General features: G+C 32.8%; 1 protein-coding gene across 1 annotated transcript in view; it reads left to right on the forward strand.

Moving 5' to 3' along the window:
* LOC134272320 (agrin-like) overlaps positions 1–18410 on the forward strand; it is a 103173-nt gene that overhangs the window by 3875 nt on the left and 80888 nt on the right. Inside the window, exon 2 of the mRNA XM_062754566.1 lies at positions 9986–10021. Coding sequence (XP_062610550.1) covers positions 9986–10021 — 36 coding nt within the window. The remainder of the gene's footprint in view (positions 1–9985; positions 10022–18410) is intronic.

An 18410-nucleotide genomic window follows, 5' to 3' on the forward strand; every position in this document is an offset into this window, starting at 1 on the left:
ATTAAATGATCAAGGTTTACAAAAAAATATATTTTAAGTAAAAATAAAAAAAATACTTATTATTCCAATGATTGGTAACCCTATCTAAACTTGCAATAAGCCGAATTAATTGGTTTATTGTCAAAACCTCTTAGAAAAACATGAAAGTATATATTTACGAGCATATTAATTAAAAGTATTTGATCTTCCGTGGAGTTTGGGTTTTCAGCTAAAATGCAATCATTACGACCATGGATCCCATCAGCGACCGGTGTGTTTCGTGCAGCAGAAAAGTATCTGCAAGACAACATGCTTTGCTGTGCGATGGCTGCAATCGCTGGCAGCACAGAATCTGTGATACAGGTTAGTGAAATACGTTTTATTGTGACATATTCTGTAAAAAAAAATTGATTTTCAAAAAAATATAGAAAATTGTAATAAGTTTATTGACCGTATTCCAAAATTTTATTTTTCATTCATATTTTAACATTTTATCAAAAACTATTTTTATCTTTTTAAAAGAAATACGTTGTCTTTACATAATTTGTTTTTAAGATAATTAATTAATTTTGCCAAATTTTACTTCCATCACAAGCTATTGGTCATATGGACTTCTGATTTATAAGATTATAAGCATGTGTAACATTTATGTTTTTGGACTCAATTTGAAGTATTTATTTATGTATATAGTTATAAGTATATGTACACTGTTTATATGGAATATAATATAGATATACATATGTAATATGTTTGTATGGAACAATATAGAGTGTTTTGTAGTTTAGCTTATTGATAGTTTAATTAAGTAATGTATATATAGATATACTTATATGTCAAAGGTTTATATGGAATAATATACAGTGTTCTGTAGTTTAGCTTTGTGTATTATTACATGGAAAACAACATTTTGTGAAAACACCAGTATGACAATATTTCCATACAGAGACTGAGTCAATATTTTAAAACTTTAGTTGAAAGCTAAATCTAATAATGCAATTGAAGTTATAACACATATATTTCAAAAAAAAAACACAAAAAAACACATCATTTTATAGTGTGAAAGGGACACTGCCCAATTGTTTGAACATGTGTATATCCCCATAATTGTTTGTACATGTGTATATCCCCATACCCAATTAATCCCCTGGATATATGGCTTCTGTATGTCACCTGTGTAATCATAATCAACATGGTAAACCAAGACTTGCATAAACTGATAATTAAGAATTAATCTAGTACACTGTATAGACTAAATAGACTGGTCAACAGACTTATAGCCTACAAAATAAATTAAATATATATAGTGAAAACATAAAAATATGTTCACATTTGTTGAGATAATTGAAATTTAAATAAAAATTGTGGAATTGTTTTTTGATTAATTATGATTTTGAAAATTTACTTAGTTGTAAATTCAGCACATATTGTATGGATTATTCTCATTTGAACTTAATATTGTTTTGAACATATTTATTGTATAATTTATACAACGGGATTAGTTACAATTTCTTGCAACTTAGAAAACCTCTCCTTGTAATATATACAATAATTAAATTTATAGTGATTGCCAAAATAACAAGTTATACATATACAATTGATAAATACCAAACATTTCAAGTTAAGAAATCAATGTAAGTTTGAGCTTCATTTAATAAATGTTAATAAAAAGTTATTAACATAATAAACTTAGGTTTTTATGTTACAACTGTCAATGTTTATACATAGAAAGGAAAAGGGAATGAAAACTATTGATATGCAAACATGTTTACACATGATAAATATATTACTGTATATAAGTGTAAGTGCTTGGCTGTAATAATTAAAAAAAAATAAAATTTAAATATAATTGCTGTGAAGTATGTGTGTGTGTGTGAAGTTAATGTTAATTAAAATAATAAGCATGGAACTTAAAACTTTACAAAAGCAATGAATAGAATAACAAAAATTGAATAAGTCCTTTTCTTCATCAGTCAGGGGTGTGATTGAAATCCATCATTTTTAAAAATGATGATTTTCAGTCATTAAATTGATTTTTAATAATGATGGAAATTCATCTTTTTTTTTAGTAAAATGATGAAAAATAGTCATTTCTATTTTGAAATTTATTTTAGAAATAGAGTTATAGTTGTTAGGTCTGGGCGCACTTAAATATCTCATTAGTTTTACGGGGCGCACTAAATTATTTTAGTTTCAATTACTTGTCAAGATGTTTCTCTACACAAGGGTCTATGGCAGGATAGTGTACAATATCTAATTACTGTAGTAAATGGGATGGGAAAATTGACTTGAGAATGGAAATATGATGAAAAGACGTCATATTTACAAAAATCAGAAAATTGTGTACATTATATACTTAGAAGAAATGACAGTTATCCATCATTTTCAAAAATGACTGATTTCAGTACCACCCCTGACTGTTCATATGTAGATATAAAATGTGCCATGTTTTAGTTTCCAAGTTAGGCATTAAAATTAATCTTTTTCTTTAGGAATATCCCAGCAGGAGTACCGTGACATGATCAGGTCTGAAATTACTATTAATTTCACCTGCAGCATCTGTAAGAGGAATGAGGAAGAAACCATCAGGTATTTTTTTTATTTAAATAGTCAGGTATATTTATATTCTTTTACATTTTACATTAAGATATTAAGATGAAAATTATTTTGTTGAAAGTAAACTAAGAAGTTTTAATTCAATATTTCTTTCGAGTTAATTTTTTTCTTTCACATTAATGTTTTCATATTTTTCGTATTAATTTTTTATTTTTATATTGTTTGCAGTGGTCCAAGAGATTCAACTCACATTGAGTCTCTGGATACGACACCTCAGTATGGCCTGTTTGATGTCTCAGTGTTGACAACGGGAAGCCTGAATGCCACATACACCATAGAGACTACAGAAAGAATGGTAAAGTGCATCATGTACATGTACATGCAGTCAAGTAGTTAATAATCAATTGCAAATTTTAAGTCTATATATACTACAAAATATAAGCATTTAAAAATTAAGACTAATAATTTTCTAAAGTATTAATATTACAAAGTAATTATAACGGATATTCATTGGAAAAAAGTTATGAATTACCATATATGCTTAGTAATTTATTTTGATATTTGCTACACAGGACCAGTCAGATGACCAGCCAGCCCCTCTTGACCAGTCAGATGACCAGCCAGCCCCTCTTGACCAGTCAGATGACCAGCCAGCCCCTCTTGACCAGTCAGATGACCAGCCAGCCCCTCTTGACCAGTCAGATGACCAGCCAGTCCCCCTTGACCAGTCAGATGACCAGCCATACATCAGCGGGGAGCTGACAGCATCGCATCTGTTGCGGGAGTGTGGTGGCGTTTATGGGCCCAACAACGACTAGTGACTTTTGTGATTGTGACATTATGTGCCAAGATGAACACTGCCTGTTAACATTGATCAGGACTGTAAATTTGTGATATATACAACATGTACAAGTGACTTTCATTTATTGCATAGACATATGTTGAAAAAGTATTCTCTTTCATGTATGATTTTCAATTTTGTTGGGTGTTTGTCTACATAGGCTTATTTATTCTTGTCATGTTTAGTTAATTACACTGTACCTGTTGTGTTTGTGGAAATAACTAATTGAATCTTGAAAATTCTTAATCTCAGGGTTTATTTTGTTTGTTTTCTCTCTATCATAGTATGTATGTGTCTGTTAATATTGATAGTGACAGTAAACTGTGTAAATATGTGATATATAACTGTAATATGTGATATATTTATTTAATGCATAGAATCTTTTATATTTATATGAACTGATGATTAATAATTTTTTTGCAATGAAATTAAATTAATTGATACACATCATTTTTTGTCAGTCTTTCTTCAGTACCATTTGAGGCTTTGGTAATAAGATGTTGAACAGATGTTCAATCAGCATATATTTAATATATATTTATAATAGTTCAAGTCAATATAGTTTAACTATAATGCAGTATAAACAGAGGCAATTCTAGTTAAGTGGGATCGTAACCAGGTGCACAAAACTGCCACTTCTGGGTTCCTAGATAAGACGTTTTAACGTAAGTAAAAATAATAGTCATAATAGTCATAAGTGATCGTAGGCAGAGGGACACATAACCTATTATATGTTATATTCGATGATAATATAGCCTACTTACCCCAACCTCCCATGCAGAGCTGTCGGAGACTATAGAGAGTGTATGCAACGGCACACAATATTCTAAAATTCCTATTTTCGATACATATTCATATCTTGATTCCTACGGTGATAGTAAAAATAACCTATGGTCCGAGTTTGTTATGGTCCGACTTTGTTATGGTGATAGTCTTTGTGTAGGAGTTTGAGTTATAGTCCGAGGTCGACCTATCAGTAAATCCATTGTTGACCCTTTTTTGTCAAAGAAATTTTTTAATATTTGGCACCAAACCAATCGGCCATCAATTATTTCGAGCCCTCAGTTATGTATTCAAGCACCAGGAATGCGTTTGAAGAAATGCCTTGGAACTTTCTGAATGTTGAAGTGGCCTTAATTCAGGTGATCTGATAGAGGAATTGATAGATCATAGGCGATTCAGGAATTACTGATTCCCAGTGAAGTCTGGAGAGGCCAGGTCATAAAAACTCGTAATCCACCTCTCTGTCAAGCTTGTCTTCGCTGAGATTAATAATGATTAGTTCTCTTACAAAAAAGTTATCGTAGGAGTTTGAAGCATATAGTTTTGGTTGTTCCAGGACATTGAAAACATATATATATTGGGATGCAATTATTGTGAATTTCATGGCTCCCAACAAAACTATCAAAACTATAGTGCTTTCTTCAAAAGTCTTCTTTAAATTTAAACTTCTGGACAAGTCAAACTGTTGATTGATTAAAATGTGCTTAAAGCTTTCTACCAATTTGAAAATTGTAATAACAAATGACATGCTTAATTACACAGCGTAATTTTCTATAAATCGGTGATGGTCCTATGGTTCGCGATGAAATAATGTTTTTTCTCCTTAATATATTTATTTGTTTGAATTGCATTGTTACATTTATTGGGATGAGAATTTGAGTTGACATTTAGACTGTGACTGATTGCAGTATCAAAGCCTTGTTACATCACAACATTAAGAAGTGTGATCAGTCAGGAGTTAGCTCCCTTGAGAACTCTTTTATTTCTGCTGACTGTCATGACATGTTACAACGTTTTACAGAAATAAATTCTCGCCTCGTCCTGGGAAGTCCCACGTGTAAAGCGGGAGATATTTTGTATTCAGTTCTAACCTCTGAGAATCAGGGCTGAATGCTTCCCAACGTGAGGCAAATGTCACTGAAGATGAGATGATCTCTGATGAAGTATGCCAGTTGTGTATTGGAAAAAAATGTGGTGATATTTCATAAATTCTGGTCTGTGGTAGGAACATGCCAGGAATTAAAATGGAATATCAGATCAATGAAATGATAGCTTCTCAGACAAATGGTTTTACAGATGTGTTGACTAAGTACTCAGAACTGATTAATAAATCATTTTTCCTAGGGTAATATGAAGCATATGGTTAACTCAGAGATGCTAGAATGCTGTTGATCACAAATGTCCTATGTAGCGTATCAGCATGTCTATCTGTGACTTTGAGTTTTTGTTGTCTGTATTAAACTCTCTCATTGCTGCACCTATTTTGTATGTATGCCTTGCAAAGACACTAATTCCCAGTCTCTGGCCCTCTGTTTATTTTGTCTGTCAGACTAACTGTCTGTTTATCTGTCTAGCATACTGTCTGTCTGTCTCTGTTTATCTATCTGTCTAGCATACTGCCTGTCTGTCTCTGTCTGTTTATCTATCTGTCTAGCATATTGTCTGTCTGTCTCTGTCTATCTATCTGTTTGGCATACTGTCTGTCTGTCTGTCTATCTGTCTAGCATACAGTCTGTCTGTCTCTGTCTGTCTATCTAGCTGTCTTGAAGAGACACTCTAACCTTAGTGTCTGACTCTCTATCTAGTCTTTCTGTCTTGAAGAAGCAGTCTTATTCCCATTTTCTGACCTTATCTCTTTTCTTGTACACCCTTTATCTAAGTTAGTTGATGATGGACTTTCCTATCTGTGCATGCAATGTCTTAGTCTGTATGTCTGTCTGTCAGTGAGATTATGCCTACATTTACAATTTCTCAGTCTTGCCATGATCCTTAGATTTGTACTTGTGCTTAAACTTCAATGATACTTAGTCATTTTAGTATTTCTACCATTAAGACCATCCTTTACACCAGTCAAACCAATTATTAAGTTTAATACATTTATATTTTAAAGTGGGGCAAAGTTATTTGAAGCGTTAAAGGACAAGTGTAACAAAGGGCAAAAAGAATCCTGTATACAGTATATTGTGAGACATATTTAAGAAATAAATAACAAGTTTATAAACTTCAATGGGAATTGAAGTGGGTCGGTCACGTGATCAAATCCTGTGAAGGCCGAAGGCCTTCTCAGAGGATTTGATCACGTAGCCTCCACTTCAATTCCCATTGAAGTTTATAAACTTGTTATTTATTACTTATATATACATTTGAGACAGACAATTGAATATTTTCAAATTTAATTATTGCACTAACCGTCCGTCGTAGATTTTGAAAAATGACGCAGGTGTAAATCGGCTTGCATGGCGGTTACGCTTCGAATTCATTAGGCTAAGGAATCTGTTTCGAAGGGAATATTTTGTGAAAGGCTATTTGTGATCAGTAATAGTGAACAGATTGTTGTCTGGGAATATTTTTATTCGTGAAAATTGATAATCGATGCTGAAAAGACAAGAAACACGTCCGAAGTTTGATGATAAAAAGTTGGAGGAATTTCGGTCGCCGGAAAGGGATGGATGGATCCGATGGATTGAGACACTTGTCCGAGCCAGTTAATTTGCAATTTGATCAAAAACATTCTACGATTTCAGTAACTAAAGGCATACTTATTGTAAAACACTGATAAACACGGAGACACTGGCGACAGCTTTACCATGTTTACATTGAACTACGAAAACACTGAGGTGTTTGGCAGCTGTTTATGGCATGACTGCAATGATATTTTCCAACAGATTTACACATTTATCGTGAGTAGAATTTAAAGATAAAATAATTGTTTATCATGAAAATTTAACGAAAGGTCTACCCAAAAAATAAGGATGAACGTTAAAGACTGTGCAGCTGACAAAAGTGAACAAAAAATGTAAACAAAGGCTAGGCCTAGTTTCTATCGGTATATATTCTCTATGTACACAGGTTGAATCGATAGCCAACAATCTGAAATACTTTTTTACAATGTAAATAAAATAATTATCATTTTACTTGCTTATTTTGTTCATTTTTGTACATGAAAAGCAAGTAGAGCAGGTCATTTTATAATTTATGTACTGGTAAATATAATTGCGCCGTGTGATTAGGTCACGTATTGACCTCTGACCTCTGACAAACTTCATATAGAATTGAAGATATTTTCTCTCTGTATGTTTATATAATGGAGAGATACCACAAATGTATATATTTAATATTGAGAACTGACAAGGCTTGATGATGATGAGTCGGTACTTATATTGGTGTACTTCCATACTTGTTGGTTTCTCTCAGCCTCCATTAGAGATAGGAAGCAGATGTGATGATTTCTTTCTCCCTTTGAAGGTAATGGAGGAAAAAATACAATAAATATCTCATAAATCTGGCACAGTTAGCAGAAAATGGTAAAAAGAATTACATCAAATATGAATTTTAATGATAGAGTTGGCAGAGCGAAGGCCTGAACAGTTAGCGACCGGCCCCACATCAACTTGATCAATAAGTAATTACGTGAACTGGAATATCTGTATTGTGATGCTCCACACAGGGGACTTCATTGTTTCACAATGATACATAATAATTCACCTTATTGGGTTAGATAATAACTTGGGTGTGCAGGAAATATTACATGGTTCTGTCTCCTTTATATTGGATATATGTATACTATGTGTATAAAAGAAGTTGAACTTTAATTCGGGCTGCACTAGAGTTAATTCTGTTTAAATATCTGTCAAAAAAAAAAAGGAAGAATTTAGCCTATAAATATAAAAAAAACCAAAAGATTTTGGGAGTAATGAAAACAAGCTAATTCAGAGAATTCGTGTCCCCCGCTTAGGGAAAAAGTCGGCTCCCCCTGACTGAATTTGTAGAATTTAGAATTATTAAATGTATACATGTATACTGAAGCAAATAAAATACATGTATGTCAGTATGCATATAAAGATTTGATTGCTTATTCTTCATTATGTGTATAGAAGATTTTTTTATATGGAATTTTTATCACACTGTAATGATGATTTTATAACCTCATAAATTTTTCATTTCACATGCTGAATACTATCATTTAGTAAAAAAAAAAAAAAAAGAAAAAAAGTATTTTTAAAAAAAAAGAAAAAAAAGAAAGGTACGACCGAGATTCGATCCCGGGACCTCTCACACTTAAAGCGAGAGACATAACCACTAGACCACAGAAACGCTTTACACGGGGTGAAGTATATGCAGAAGTGAAGTCACATACATATATATATTCATGTTTTCATGTTCGGTATATCTCAAAATTTTACACAATCAATGGTGTTTGATTTATTTAGCCTTTATTAAACAGTTCTAATAGATGTAATAAGAACATAAAGTCCGCCGAGAACCTGTTGTATACGCAATAACTCTCCTCATGCCCCTGCGCTAAAAATAGCGACATGTAATACTATCAATACTAATAAAACAAACGGGGCGGGGCACTTAGAGAGGGGCGAGAGACGTCCTAGGGAGTTTTGATATAAAATTGCATTGCATAAGCTCAAAATCTTCTTGAAATATCGCCCGGAAATAATAGTATTTCACACAGACAGAATGTATAAATTTACGACCTTGACCTTTGACCTTTTGACCTCAAAATCAATAGGGGTCTTCATTAGGCCACAGGGAGTTGTTATATAAAATTTCATTGCAATAGCTCAAATGGTTCTAGAGATATCGTGTGGAAACGAAGGTGTTTTAACAGACAGAATTTGCTTATTTATGACCTTGACCTTTGACCTTTTGACCTCAAAATCAATAGGGGTCTTCTTTAGTCCACAGGGAGTTCCTATGCTAAATTTCATTGCAAAAGCTCAAAGGGTTCTCGAGATATCGTGTGGAAACGAAAGCGTTACAGACAGACAGAAAGACGGACGGACGGACGGACAAACCCAAATTAATATCCCCCACTTTTCAAGCGGGGGACAAAAAAAGAAACTGACAATTGTATAAATCCATTTACTGTAAATCTAAAGATTATGTCTCAATGTCTTTTTTTTAAATATTAAAATGCTTTCTTTGGTTGTTAGTAGGGGAATTAACGTTGCAGCTGTTACAGAAAAAATACATAACCCGCGTTATGTAATTTTTTTCTGCAACAGCTGCGACGTTAATTGTCGTACTAACAAAGACATTTTGTTGCTTATATTTACATCTGTATGAAGAAACATTCAAAGTAAAATTTAACATGTTGAATATTATACTATAGATGAATGTGTCATTGTATGCATAACTGATGGAACAGCCATTGTTCAAAAATCTATGCACCTGGCTTGCTTAATGTCATTCATGCACTGATTAATGGCAATGCATGGTCTTCATATTAAGAAAAAAAGGAAAAATATTCAGTGGATGTAAATTATATTCATATTTGAAGACAGGTGTATTCACTTTGGTTGTTAATTAATTTGTCCATATAAGTAACAACATCAGGGCAGTGAACCGTATAGTACTAAATATTATGGTTGAACATCAGTACCTAACACTGATCTATAAATGGATAGACAAGTAAAAAGTCAAATGCAGAATCTTAGTTTAGAATCCATGTCTTGTTTTGACACACATAGTACAATATCTGTGCATTAACTTAATAATGATATCACTTATATAATCAATCTATGTCTTAAAGAAAAAAAAGTATTTGCATGAAAAGTTTTTTTTCAAGAATAATGATTTATTTACATTTTTCTACAGATATTCCATATGATGCTCCACCAAAGAAGACAAGATGTGAGTATGAACTCTCTGTGGACAATGTAGTTAATAAGTACATACTGTAATGCCATTAGAGATTATGTAAAGACATCACAATTTTCCAAAGATTTGTATAACTATAACATCAATTACAACATATAATGTAATCTTCTAGAACAGACTCGAACTTTATATCATCTGAAATTTAATGGAAATCTATAAATATCTGCTATGTTCATTTGAAAAAAAAAATAATGAAAGAAGAATAGAATGCATGATTTTCTAGCCAGGGGAGCCAAAGAGGGTAAAGGGAGAGGTCAAGGTCATTTAATTATCTTCTTCCTGCTCAAAAGTCTGGTTAATATAATTAAAAAGTCAGTCTTAGGCCAGCATTTTTTTTATTTTTAGGTTTACAAACCCGCCGCTGAAGTTTTTGCATTTTCAGAAAAAAAATAAAATTGAGAAAAACAGATTTTTTTCTTTCCGATGTCAAATTTGAGTCGGGATCGAGATTTCAAATTTACGAACTCGTACTTCCGGTTTTAAATTGAACATGGCGGGTATTGGGTAATGAAGGGAGATTTGTCACTCTCTACCATCGGCTCATACATTCACCTCTGTCGTTGGCTCGCGTATATCACAGTGATAAACACGAGAAATAGTGCGTTTGTTTTAATTCATTATAATTCAATTTCTATGCTTATGTCTGAGTTTTGAGATAGATATTTACTAAATAAATCCAGAAATATTAATTTAATTTGAAATAATCTCGCAAATATCACGTTTTATACGTTATGTCAAAAATCTTGACGTGAGCCCATTGCAGAGGTGTCTGAGAGAGGGACGAACGACAACTCTGCATGGGAGATTGGAGATTTGTGTCAAGTCCATAGCAGCACTAAAGCTTGATTTAATGTAAATATTTATCGGTAGGAGTGCCATTCAAAACGTTTCACCCGTTCAGAGAACAATAAAATGCTGACGACTTTGTTGCAAAGTGACATGTTGGTGAGATAATTATGTATCCGTATTCAAAAGTAACTGTGTCTGTAATTGTAAATTATTTTCCTCCCACAGGTTTAAAACTGCCCATGGTAGCTATTGTCAGAGACATTGTTTATGTTTCTGTCATAGCTTACAGTCTTAGCATCATTCTTCAGAAAAGGGTCGCTTATGCATCAGATGTAATGAATAAAACTATGGGAGAAGTTAAATCCATTTGAGGAAGAAATAAACAATAGCCTAAAGAAATGAAATATTTCAACTATTTAAAAACAAGAATATACAAATATATACAGGCATATAGTATCGTTTATGGCGGCCCGAAAAATTATTTTACACTTAATTGAAAAAAATTCCTCCCTACTCCTCAATACTCCTTGGGAATACTCCCTGTCTGTTTTATGAAAGGAATTATTACTTTTATAGGTCTAGAGTAAATTAATATTTTAGATTAATTTCTACCTAACACGCATTAAAAACAAAAATGAAGATATTTTAAAAGAGATTTAAAAAATTGATTTTTTGTTTTAAAAAATCTGTATTTTGTCCATGCAACATCAAAAGATTTATGTCACTGCCCCCAACTGGTAGATGATGAAATAAACAATTAAAGGTTGTATTTTCCCCTTTGTAACCCTTATGTGTCCAGTGGCAAGAAGCCTGTTAGGAGAGCATGAAAAAAGAAGCAAAAATTAATGTAGAAAAGTCGATAATGTATCCAAAATATAATTTTATTTTTTTTTTTATTTCCTCCTCCTACAGGACTTTTTCATTCTGATGTTCGTAAACCTAAAAATAAAAAAATGCTGGCCTTATAGATATTATTAAATGACATCGATTGTAGCTCTGTTTGAAAATTGAATTTGAGGTGCTATGACACCTGATGCTGGGAATGGAGTGGGTGTTTAACAATTCCCCTGAAAGTAACTAAGATATCAGAGGACATGGTCATTTATAATGTCAGTACTTAAACAAAAATAACTGCTTCGAAATTATAATATGAAATATTTTAAACAATATGCTCATATCCTAAATGTTTCAAATGTCTTCCCATTTAAAAATTTCAGTAGGCATAAAATCCACTTCTTTTTAAGATATAAAAATACTTTCCAAATTATATTTCAGAAAGGGAACTTTACTTTCTTTGTGCTGCTCATCAAGCAGAGAAAATGAACAAAACATGTCAGTGAAATTTACAGAAATTATCTTTTTATGAGATAAATATTCATTTATTTATGAGATACAAAGTTATCTCAGGGAAATTATATCAGAGGTGTGTAATCTCAGAAGGCAGAGCTTGTAACTAATATTACAGCACCTTATATAATAGGTAAACTTACTCCAAAGGGGGTGCGTATCATTACCGCTACATTTTCAAAATTTTCATTACTGCTACATAGTCATTACCGCTACAAAAAACCTTACATTACCGCTACATAAAAAAGTATACCTTACCGCTACATTGCCTCTTTCGCTAGCCAGCCACATATGAGTGTACAGTACAACCTATAAATGCATAAGACCCGTTTTCCCTGCTCACCACGGGGAGATGAAAGTAGAAATTTGAATAGGATGAGTTTTTTTTTATTATTAAAATCAATTTTATTTCATAAAGCACAAAAAATTAAAATCAAGCACTGTTTCATAGATAAAATTCTAAGGTTTGTCAAATGTTTTTATACTATCGCTAAAGCCTTGAAAGCCATTTGCTTCACATGTTGTTTTCTAAATTTATAACCATTGATAAGTAAGCCGGCATTCCCTCGATTTGTAACAAACTTTTCAATTGTGGTCATAATGTTCAGATGACGCTAAATAATTAAATTTCGACTGCAGAGTTATTTATATAAATATACTCATTTTGATTATATAGTGAGTAAATTCTGTTGATTAAAACTCATATCCCGAACCATACCTGGCTAAATCGAAAGGTAGCGTTATTAATGAGTTGTTTTGGGCTGATTTATATATATAGCGGTAATGAGTTGTCAACTTTTTGGCAGGTATGTAAAAAAAAAAATGTAGCGGTAATGATCGGTCGAAAATTGAAAAATGTAGCGGTAGAAGAGAGAGTTGATATTTTTGGCAATGTAGCGGTAATGTTGACCTCCCCTCCAAAGCTAGGTCAAATCAGGTTGATTCTCAATCAGGTCAAGGGCAAACTGTCAAATTTTGACCTTGTCATGTTTTTGAGATTGTGCCACAAACAGATAATGTGCAGATTTAAATTTCATGGTGGAATTCACTTTTTTTGAAGTTTTAATTGCTAATTTCAAATTAATGTTGACACTCATATTGGAAGAAAATTCAGAAGGTCACTGTTTTGAAAGTCATAAGAATCTCTGAAAAGTAAGGTCTATTGTTTCTTGCTAAAGAGTACAGAGAATTATTGAATTATCTTTTTCAGTGCTTTTTTATAGCTTTGATCTATAAATTCAGCTTTGATGAAGTTGCAGTTTGAAACAAGATGCAATTATTGTTCATCAGAGCTGGTCTTTAATGACGGCTCAACAATAACGTTTAAATGTCTTCAAATGGAAGGTTAAGGAAGATCACAGGAAGACCTTCAAAGTGCAACATTTCCCTTTGACTAAATCTTTAAACTGCAGCAATAGGAGATGAGACTCAGTGCATGTGGGAAGGGGATGTGATAAATTTGACCCGCGACGATGAGAGCAAACTGTCATCTTAGTCCTTCTTTGCTGTAAACATGATTAGGTACTAATGGTCAGAATGAAGTGATGCGTACTTTACATTATATGCAGTATGCTTAAAGGCTGAGATATAAGTGCTTTGTTTAAAGCTGTTAGCCTGCTCTCATCACCAATGATTAATGTTGTCTATGCACGCTCTGTCATCTAACATTAACTGGAATGTTACAGATCCAAAGTCTTTGACAAAAACTTTTATGATCTTTTACGAGGTTTTTATAGAGCAATGTTACAATGATATATTTTTTTCATCAAATTGAGAATTCATTTTAATGAATTAAAAGTTAAAGCTATGACAAATGGATTAAAAGTTTTTACTTCACCTGGGCACTTAATTAATTCTGAATATAAAATGAAAAATTGAAAATAAAAAAGCATTTAACTTCAACTCATAACTATAAACTAGTAGAGCTCATGCAGTCTAATTTAAAATAGACTTCTAGTAGAAACTTAACACATATGGCTATAGTAGCCCAGAGAAGTAATATTGCATGATAGCCTTTTTTATTGCCTTTGCTGAATTGCATCATTTGGGGTCACCAAGTTTGTTTTCAGTCAAAGGTAGCACCTCATCTTGTATTCTCTTTGCAGTTTAAAGCTAACTAGTAAAGGGATGATGAAATATTTAACTGATGTAAAAGTCAAATGCCATTGTAAATAGGATAAAGGCTTAGAACTTTATTTGCCTCTTACAAAGCCTCCAACTTTTGTACTTATTTTTCTCTGAACCATCAAACTTTGATATTCTGTATAAATCCTGCCAATTTTCCACTTAGAAATGTAAGTCGTATATACGTGTCCAAAATTGGATACTGTTGCATAAAATCTCCTTTCCATCGTGAAGAACAGTGGCCATATCCTGTTAATCTATGATGGATCAGCTGTGGTGTGATTTATCAGATCTGGAGGGTCGGGGTATAGGATTGATTCGCTGAAAACCCAATCAGTGCCGGAGACAAAAACCTGCCAGCTCCTGATTTGTATTGGGAAACCCTGCTCATCCAATCCGACGTACATGAATAAACATGGTCTTTTCCAAACGCAATCCCCAGGCAGATCAAAATATCATCTTATATTGCCTTGTCAACACTGTAGAAGCCTTAGAAAAAGACATTTTGTTTTCATGAAAAGTATTAAGAATTTTTCTGAAACCTTTTCATGTTTAGGATATCATTTGGTTGTCTGTTTCATGTTATAAGATACTCGGATTCAGTAGGGTGATCAAGTTTAATAACTTATTTTCTCCCAACATACCATGAGTTTCAATAACTGCAAAGAAAAGTTAAATGAAAAGCTTGAATAGAAGAGCATTGACTTTACTCTGTGCTTTTTGTGACTTTGTAAAAGTGTAGCATCTTCCTCTAGTCAGTTAGATGTTAAAGTTTTAGGTGAAAAAAAAAAAGTTACATCCTTACTTTGTACTTGTCATCCAAATTTGTCTGTACTTCCTCAGTATGGTATAAAAGTGTAACATCTTTATACACTGTCATTTTGGTGTTAAAGTGTTAAAGGTGTAATATTTGTACTTTGTATTTTATCAGCGTGATCAGTAAAGTGTAACATTAACTTACTGTACACTGTGTCAATCGAATGTGAAAGTGTATCATCTTTACTCTATTCTGTGTCAATTGAGTTTACGGATGCAGAAACACATTTGTTTACAGTAGGTACTTGAGGAAGAGGCTGCTTGATTAATTTATTAATTAGTTAGCAGCCTTTATAAGTATTAACCTCCATTCTCTGGTCACTGTGGATCAATTAAGCAGCCTGGATCAATACTCAGAGCTGCATACTATTGAGTGCCTTTTAACAATGGCGAGACTTTGATCATTTTACTGCATATTCAGAAATGGAAATAAGCCTCAGAAAAATAGCAGCGTAGCCTTAAGTTATTCATAATTAAATAATTCATTGCTCTTCTCAGTCACCCGTAAAAGGAAAAAAATACATCTCCAATGACGTGATGTGCTAAGTACTGTGTCATTAGAAGTTAAGTGGTTTAGCCTTGAGTCTCGAAAGTTAGGAATTTGCAGGTTTAATCCCATTGGAGTATTTGCCGGGGCACTTATTGTCTTCTGGGGAAATTGTTTCAGCACCATAGAAACTCGTAGAGGAATTTACCCAAGCTACATAGGGGAGTGCTGTTAATGAAATATCTGATTAATATTTGATTGACCTGAAGAATAAATTCAAACCTTTTTATGAGCGTATAAAACAATAGATCTGCAGGAAATGCTCAGTTTTGTCAGGTTTGGGGATTGAGGCTGTGTAGTCCATCGGGAGTTAGTATTCCACATCTTTCGGAGAAATCACTGGAGGATAATGTGCTAAAATAAAACAGGACAGTATAATATTTAGCAACAGTGAGCAAGTGAGCACTAGCAAGTGAGGTCTTTGGATTGTTGATTTTATATTGTCTTTCTTAGAGGTTCAGTAAGTGGTCATGAAATCGTGTGAATTCAAAGCAGGAAGGGAAAACAGAGGGATTTTACTGTCAGGATTCGGCAAGGATTAGAACTGGTGGGTCATTTATTGAACAATGGAGATGATTTATTGGTGATAATTGTAGCAGCTTATAAAAAAGAAAAAGAATATTGTTATTAATTATTATGGGCATTATAAATCTAGGAGAATGATTGGCCTAATCAATTTAAGTGGCAGTGCTTAGTTCCGGGCAAGAAGTGATGATATACAAGAGAGCAGTGGCTCGGAACATTAATGACAGATTCTGGGTTTTTTCTTTCATGTCGAAGCATTGTGATTCAATTATCAAAGGAAAAAAATTGATCAAAGAAAGTGCATCTAATTCCGATTACCAGAAAAATGGAATTGGTTTTGAACATTGTCTTTTTGAAAGTCATCCAAGCAAAGTAGAATGGAGCCCAAATAATGTGTGTAATTTACTGTTACAGTAGTAAACAAATAGATAATCATTTTTGTTAGTGTTTGCCTTTTGTTAGGCCAAATTGATGCAATGTTATACCCTAAAGGTCCATACCAATTATATATTCTCTAATCGAAAGCAATAGATTCACTATTGGATTTTATGATCACTGGAACCCGGCATTCAGCAATTACGTGAAAAAATATAATCATTGTGAATAAATGAATACCAAGAGTAATTAGAATTTCATATTGGACATTAAACGTTGTCTAATGCCAGAAAGCGGACGAGCAAAAGATTCTCGACCCCATATCTCGTACTCCGAGGCAAGCACAGAGCCAGACGACGACTCGCAGACAGACATGTCGTTCCTGTCACTGGGCCCCTGGTGTCGTCTGTGCTGGCAGAAACATTCCCTGGCTATTCTCTGCTGCCTGTTTGGACTTTTTTGGTGTATTCTGGCCATAGTCATGATTCTGTTATATACTAACCTTCTCAGTCATACAGGTAAGACTGCTCACCTGAAAGGTGTATGGAAACTGGAGCATTGTAGAGTGGTTCTAAAATGTTTTACAAACAGGACTCATAAAATATGAACTGGAATTTTTAATCACTGAGACAGGTTTGTTGGCTTCAAGAGTAATATTTCTATTCATAATAGATGTTGGTTTGAATGGTTCAAGATTCATTCAACGATTGAATGCAATGTTGATTTTTTTTTGGTCAAGTTGAATCAGATCTTGTACATGTATGCCTGTTTTTATGTGGCATACCTTATTCAGTTAAAAATCTATGAACGTTAATTTTTTGTGAAATATAAATTTTTGGGTTAATAGATTTCTAAATAGATCTTCAAAATTGTGGGTTTCTTGTAGATCCTCTTCTATATGCCTTGGGAATGTGACAAGTTCCTCCATGAAAAAAAAATCGCCATTTAAAATTTTCTAAATTCCAAGACACAGGATAAACATTAAAACTATATGATTTTCAAACATTTAATCTTGTTTTATAATAAATTTGAGAATATTACTGAAAAATCAATTATTAAATGTGATACACAATACTGAGATGGATCTCTAATACATGTATTCTTCACTCTCAAATCAAAACAGGATTGATAATAAAGCTTGTCCTTAACTAGAAATGATCCCCTCTATGTTAAATTTTATAAAAAAAATTTACAGACAGAACTCAATTAAGAAACACTTGATATTAAGGCTTTTTCATTTTGCTTAATTGACGAGTCAACTAATGGGAATGTGACAAATTCCTCCATTAAAAAAAAAGAACCTGTATACTTACTCTCAAACAAATTTTAAAGAAACTGGAATTTTACATTTAATTGTATTTGTATATTAATTTTGTATATTTTTTGTTTAAAATAAGTACATGTATTTTTATAATTTCATCTTTAAATCCCTCGGTTATAAGATTTTAGATATATTATATATAATGGGCCTCTTGTTCATACTAATTGTTAGGGTTTTATTTATACACTGAATTTAAAAAAAGATTTTTAGCTCACCTCAACGAAGTTGGGAAGAGCTTATGTGATACCCTCGGCGTCAGCGTCCCGGGTTAAGGTTAAGTTTTTTGGAGCAGTTTTCTTTCTAAGTACTTCTATGTCCTATATGGATTAGACATGCATGGAAGATGTTTCTAATGTGTTTCATTGTACCAGTCAAAGTTTCAGATGCTGCAATTTCAGCAAAGGAATGACCAGGTTAATGTTTTTGGTAGGTTAAATTTTTTGCAGTTTTTGGTGTAGGTCTCATTTCCGAGTAAACTATAAGCCCTATGTTGACCAAACTTACATGGATGGTACATT

The sequence above is a fragment of the Saccostrea cucullata genome, unplaced genomic scaffold (assembly GCF_032062105.1).
Source record: "Saccostrea cucullata isolate Sc308-1 unplaced genomic scaffold, CSIRO_AGI_Scuc_v1 ctg922, whole genome shotgun sequence".
In the NCBI taxonomy this organism is placed as follows: Eukaryota; Metazoa; Mollusca; class Bivalvia; order Ostreida; family Ostreidae; genus Saccostrea; species Saccostrea cuccullata.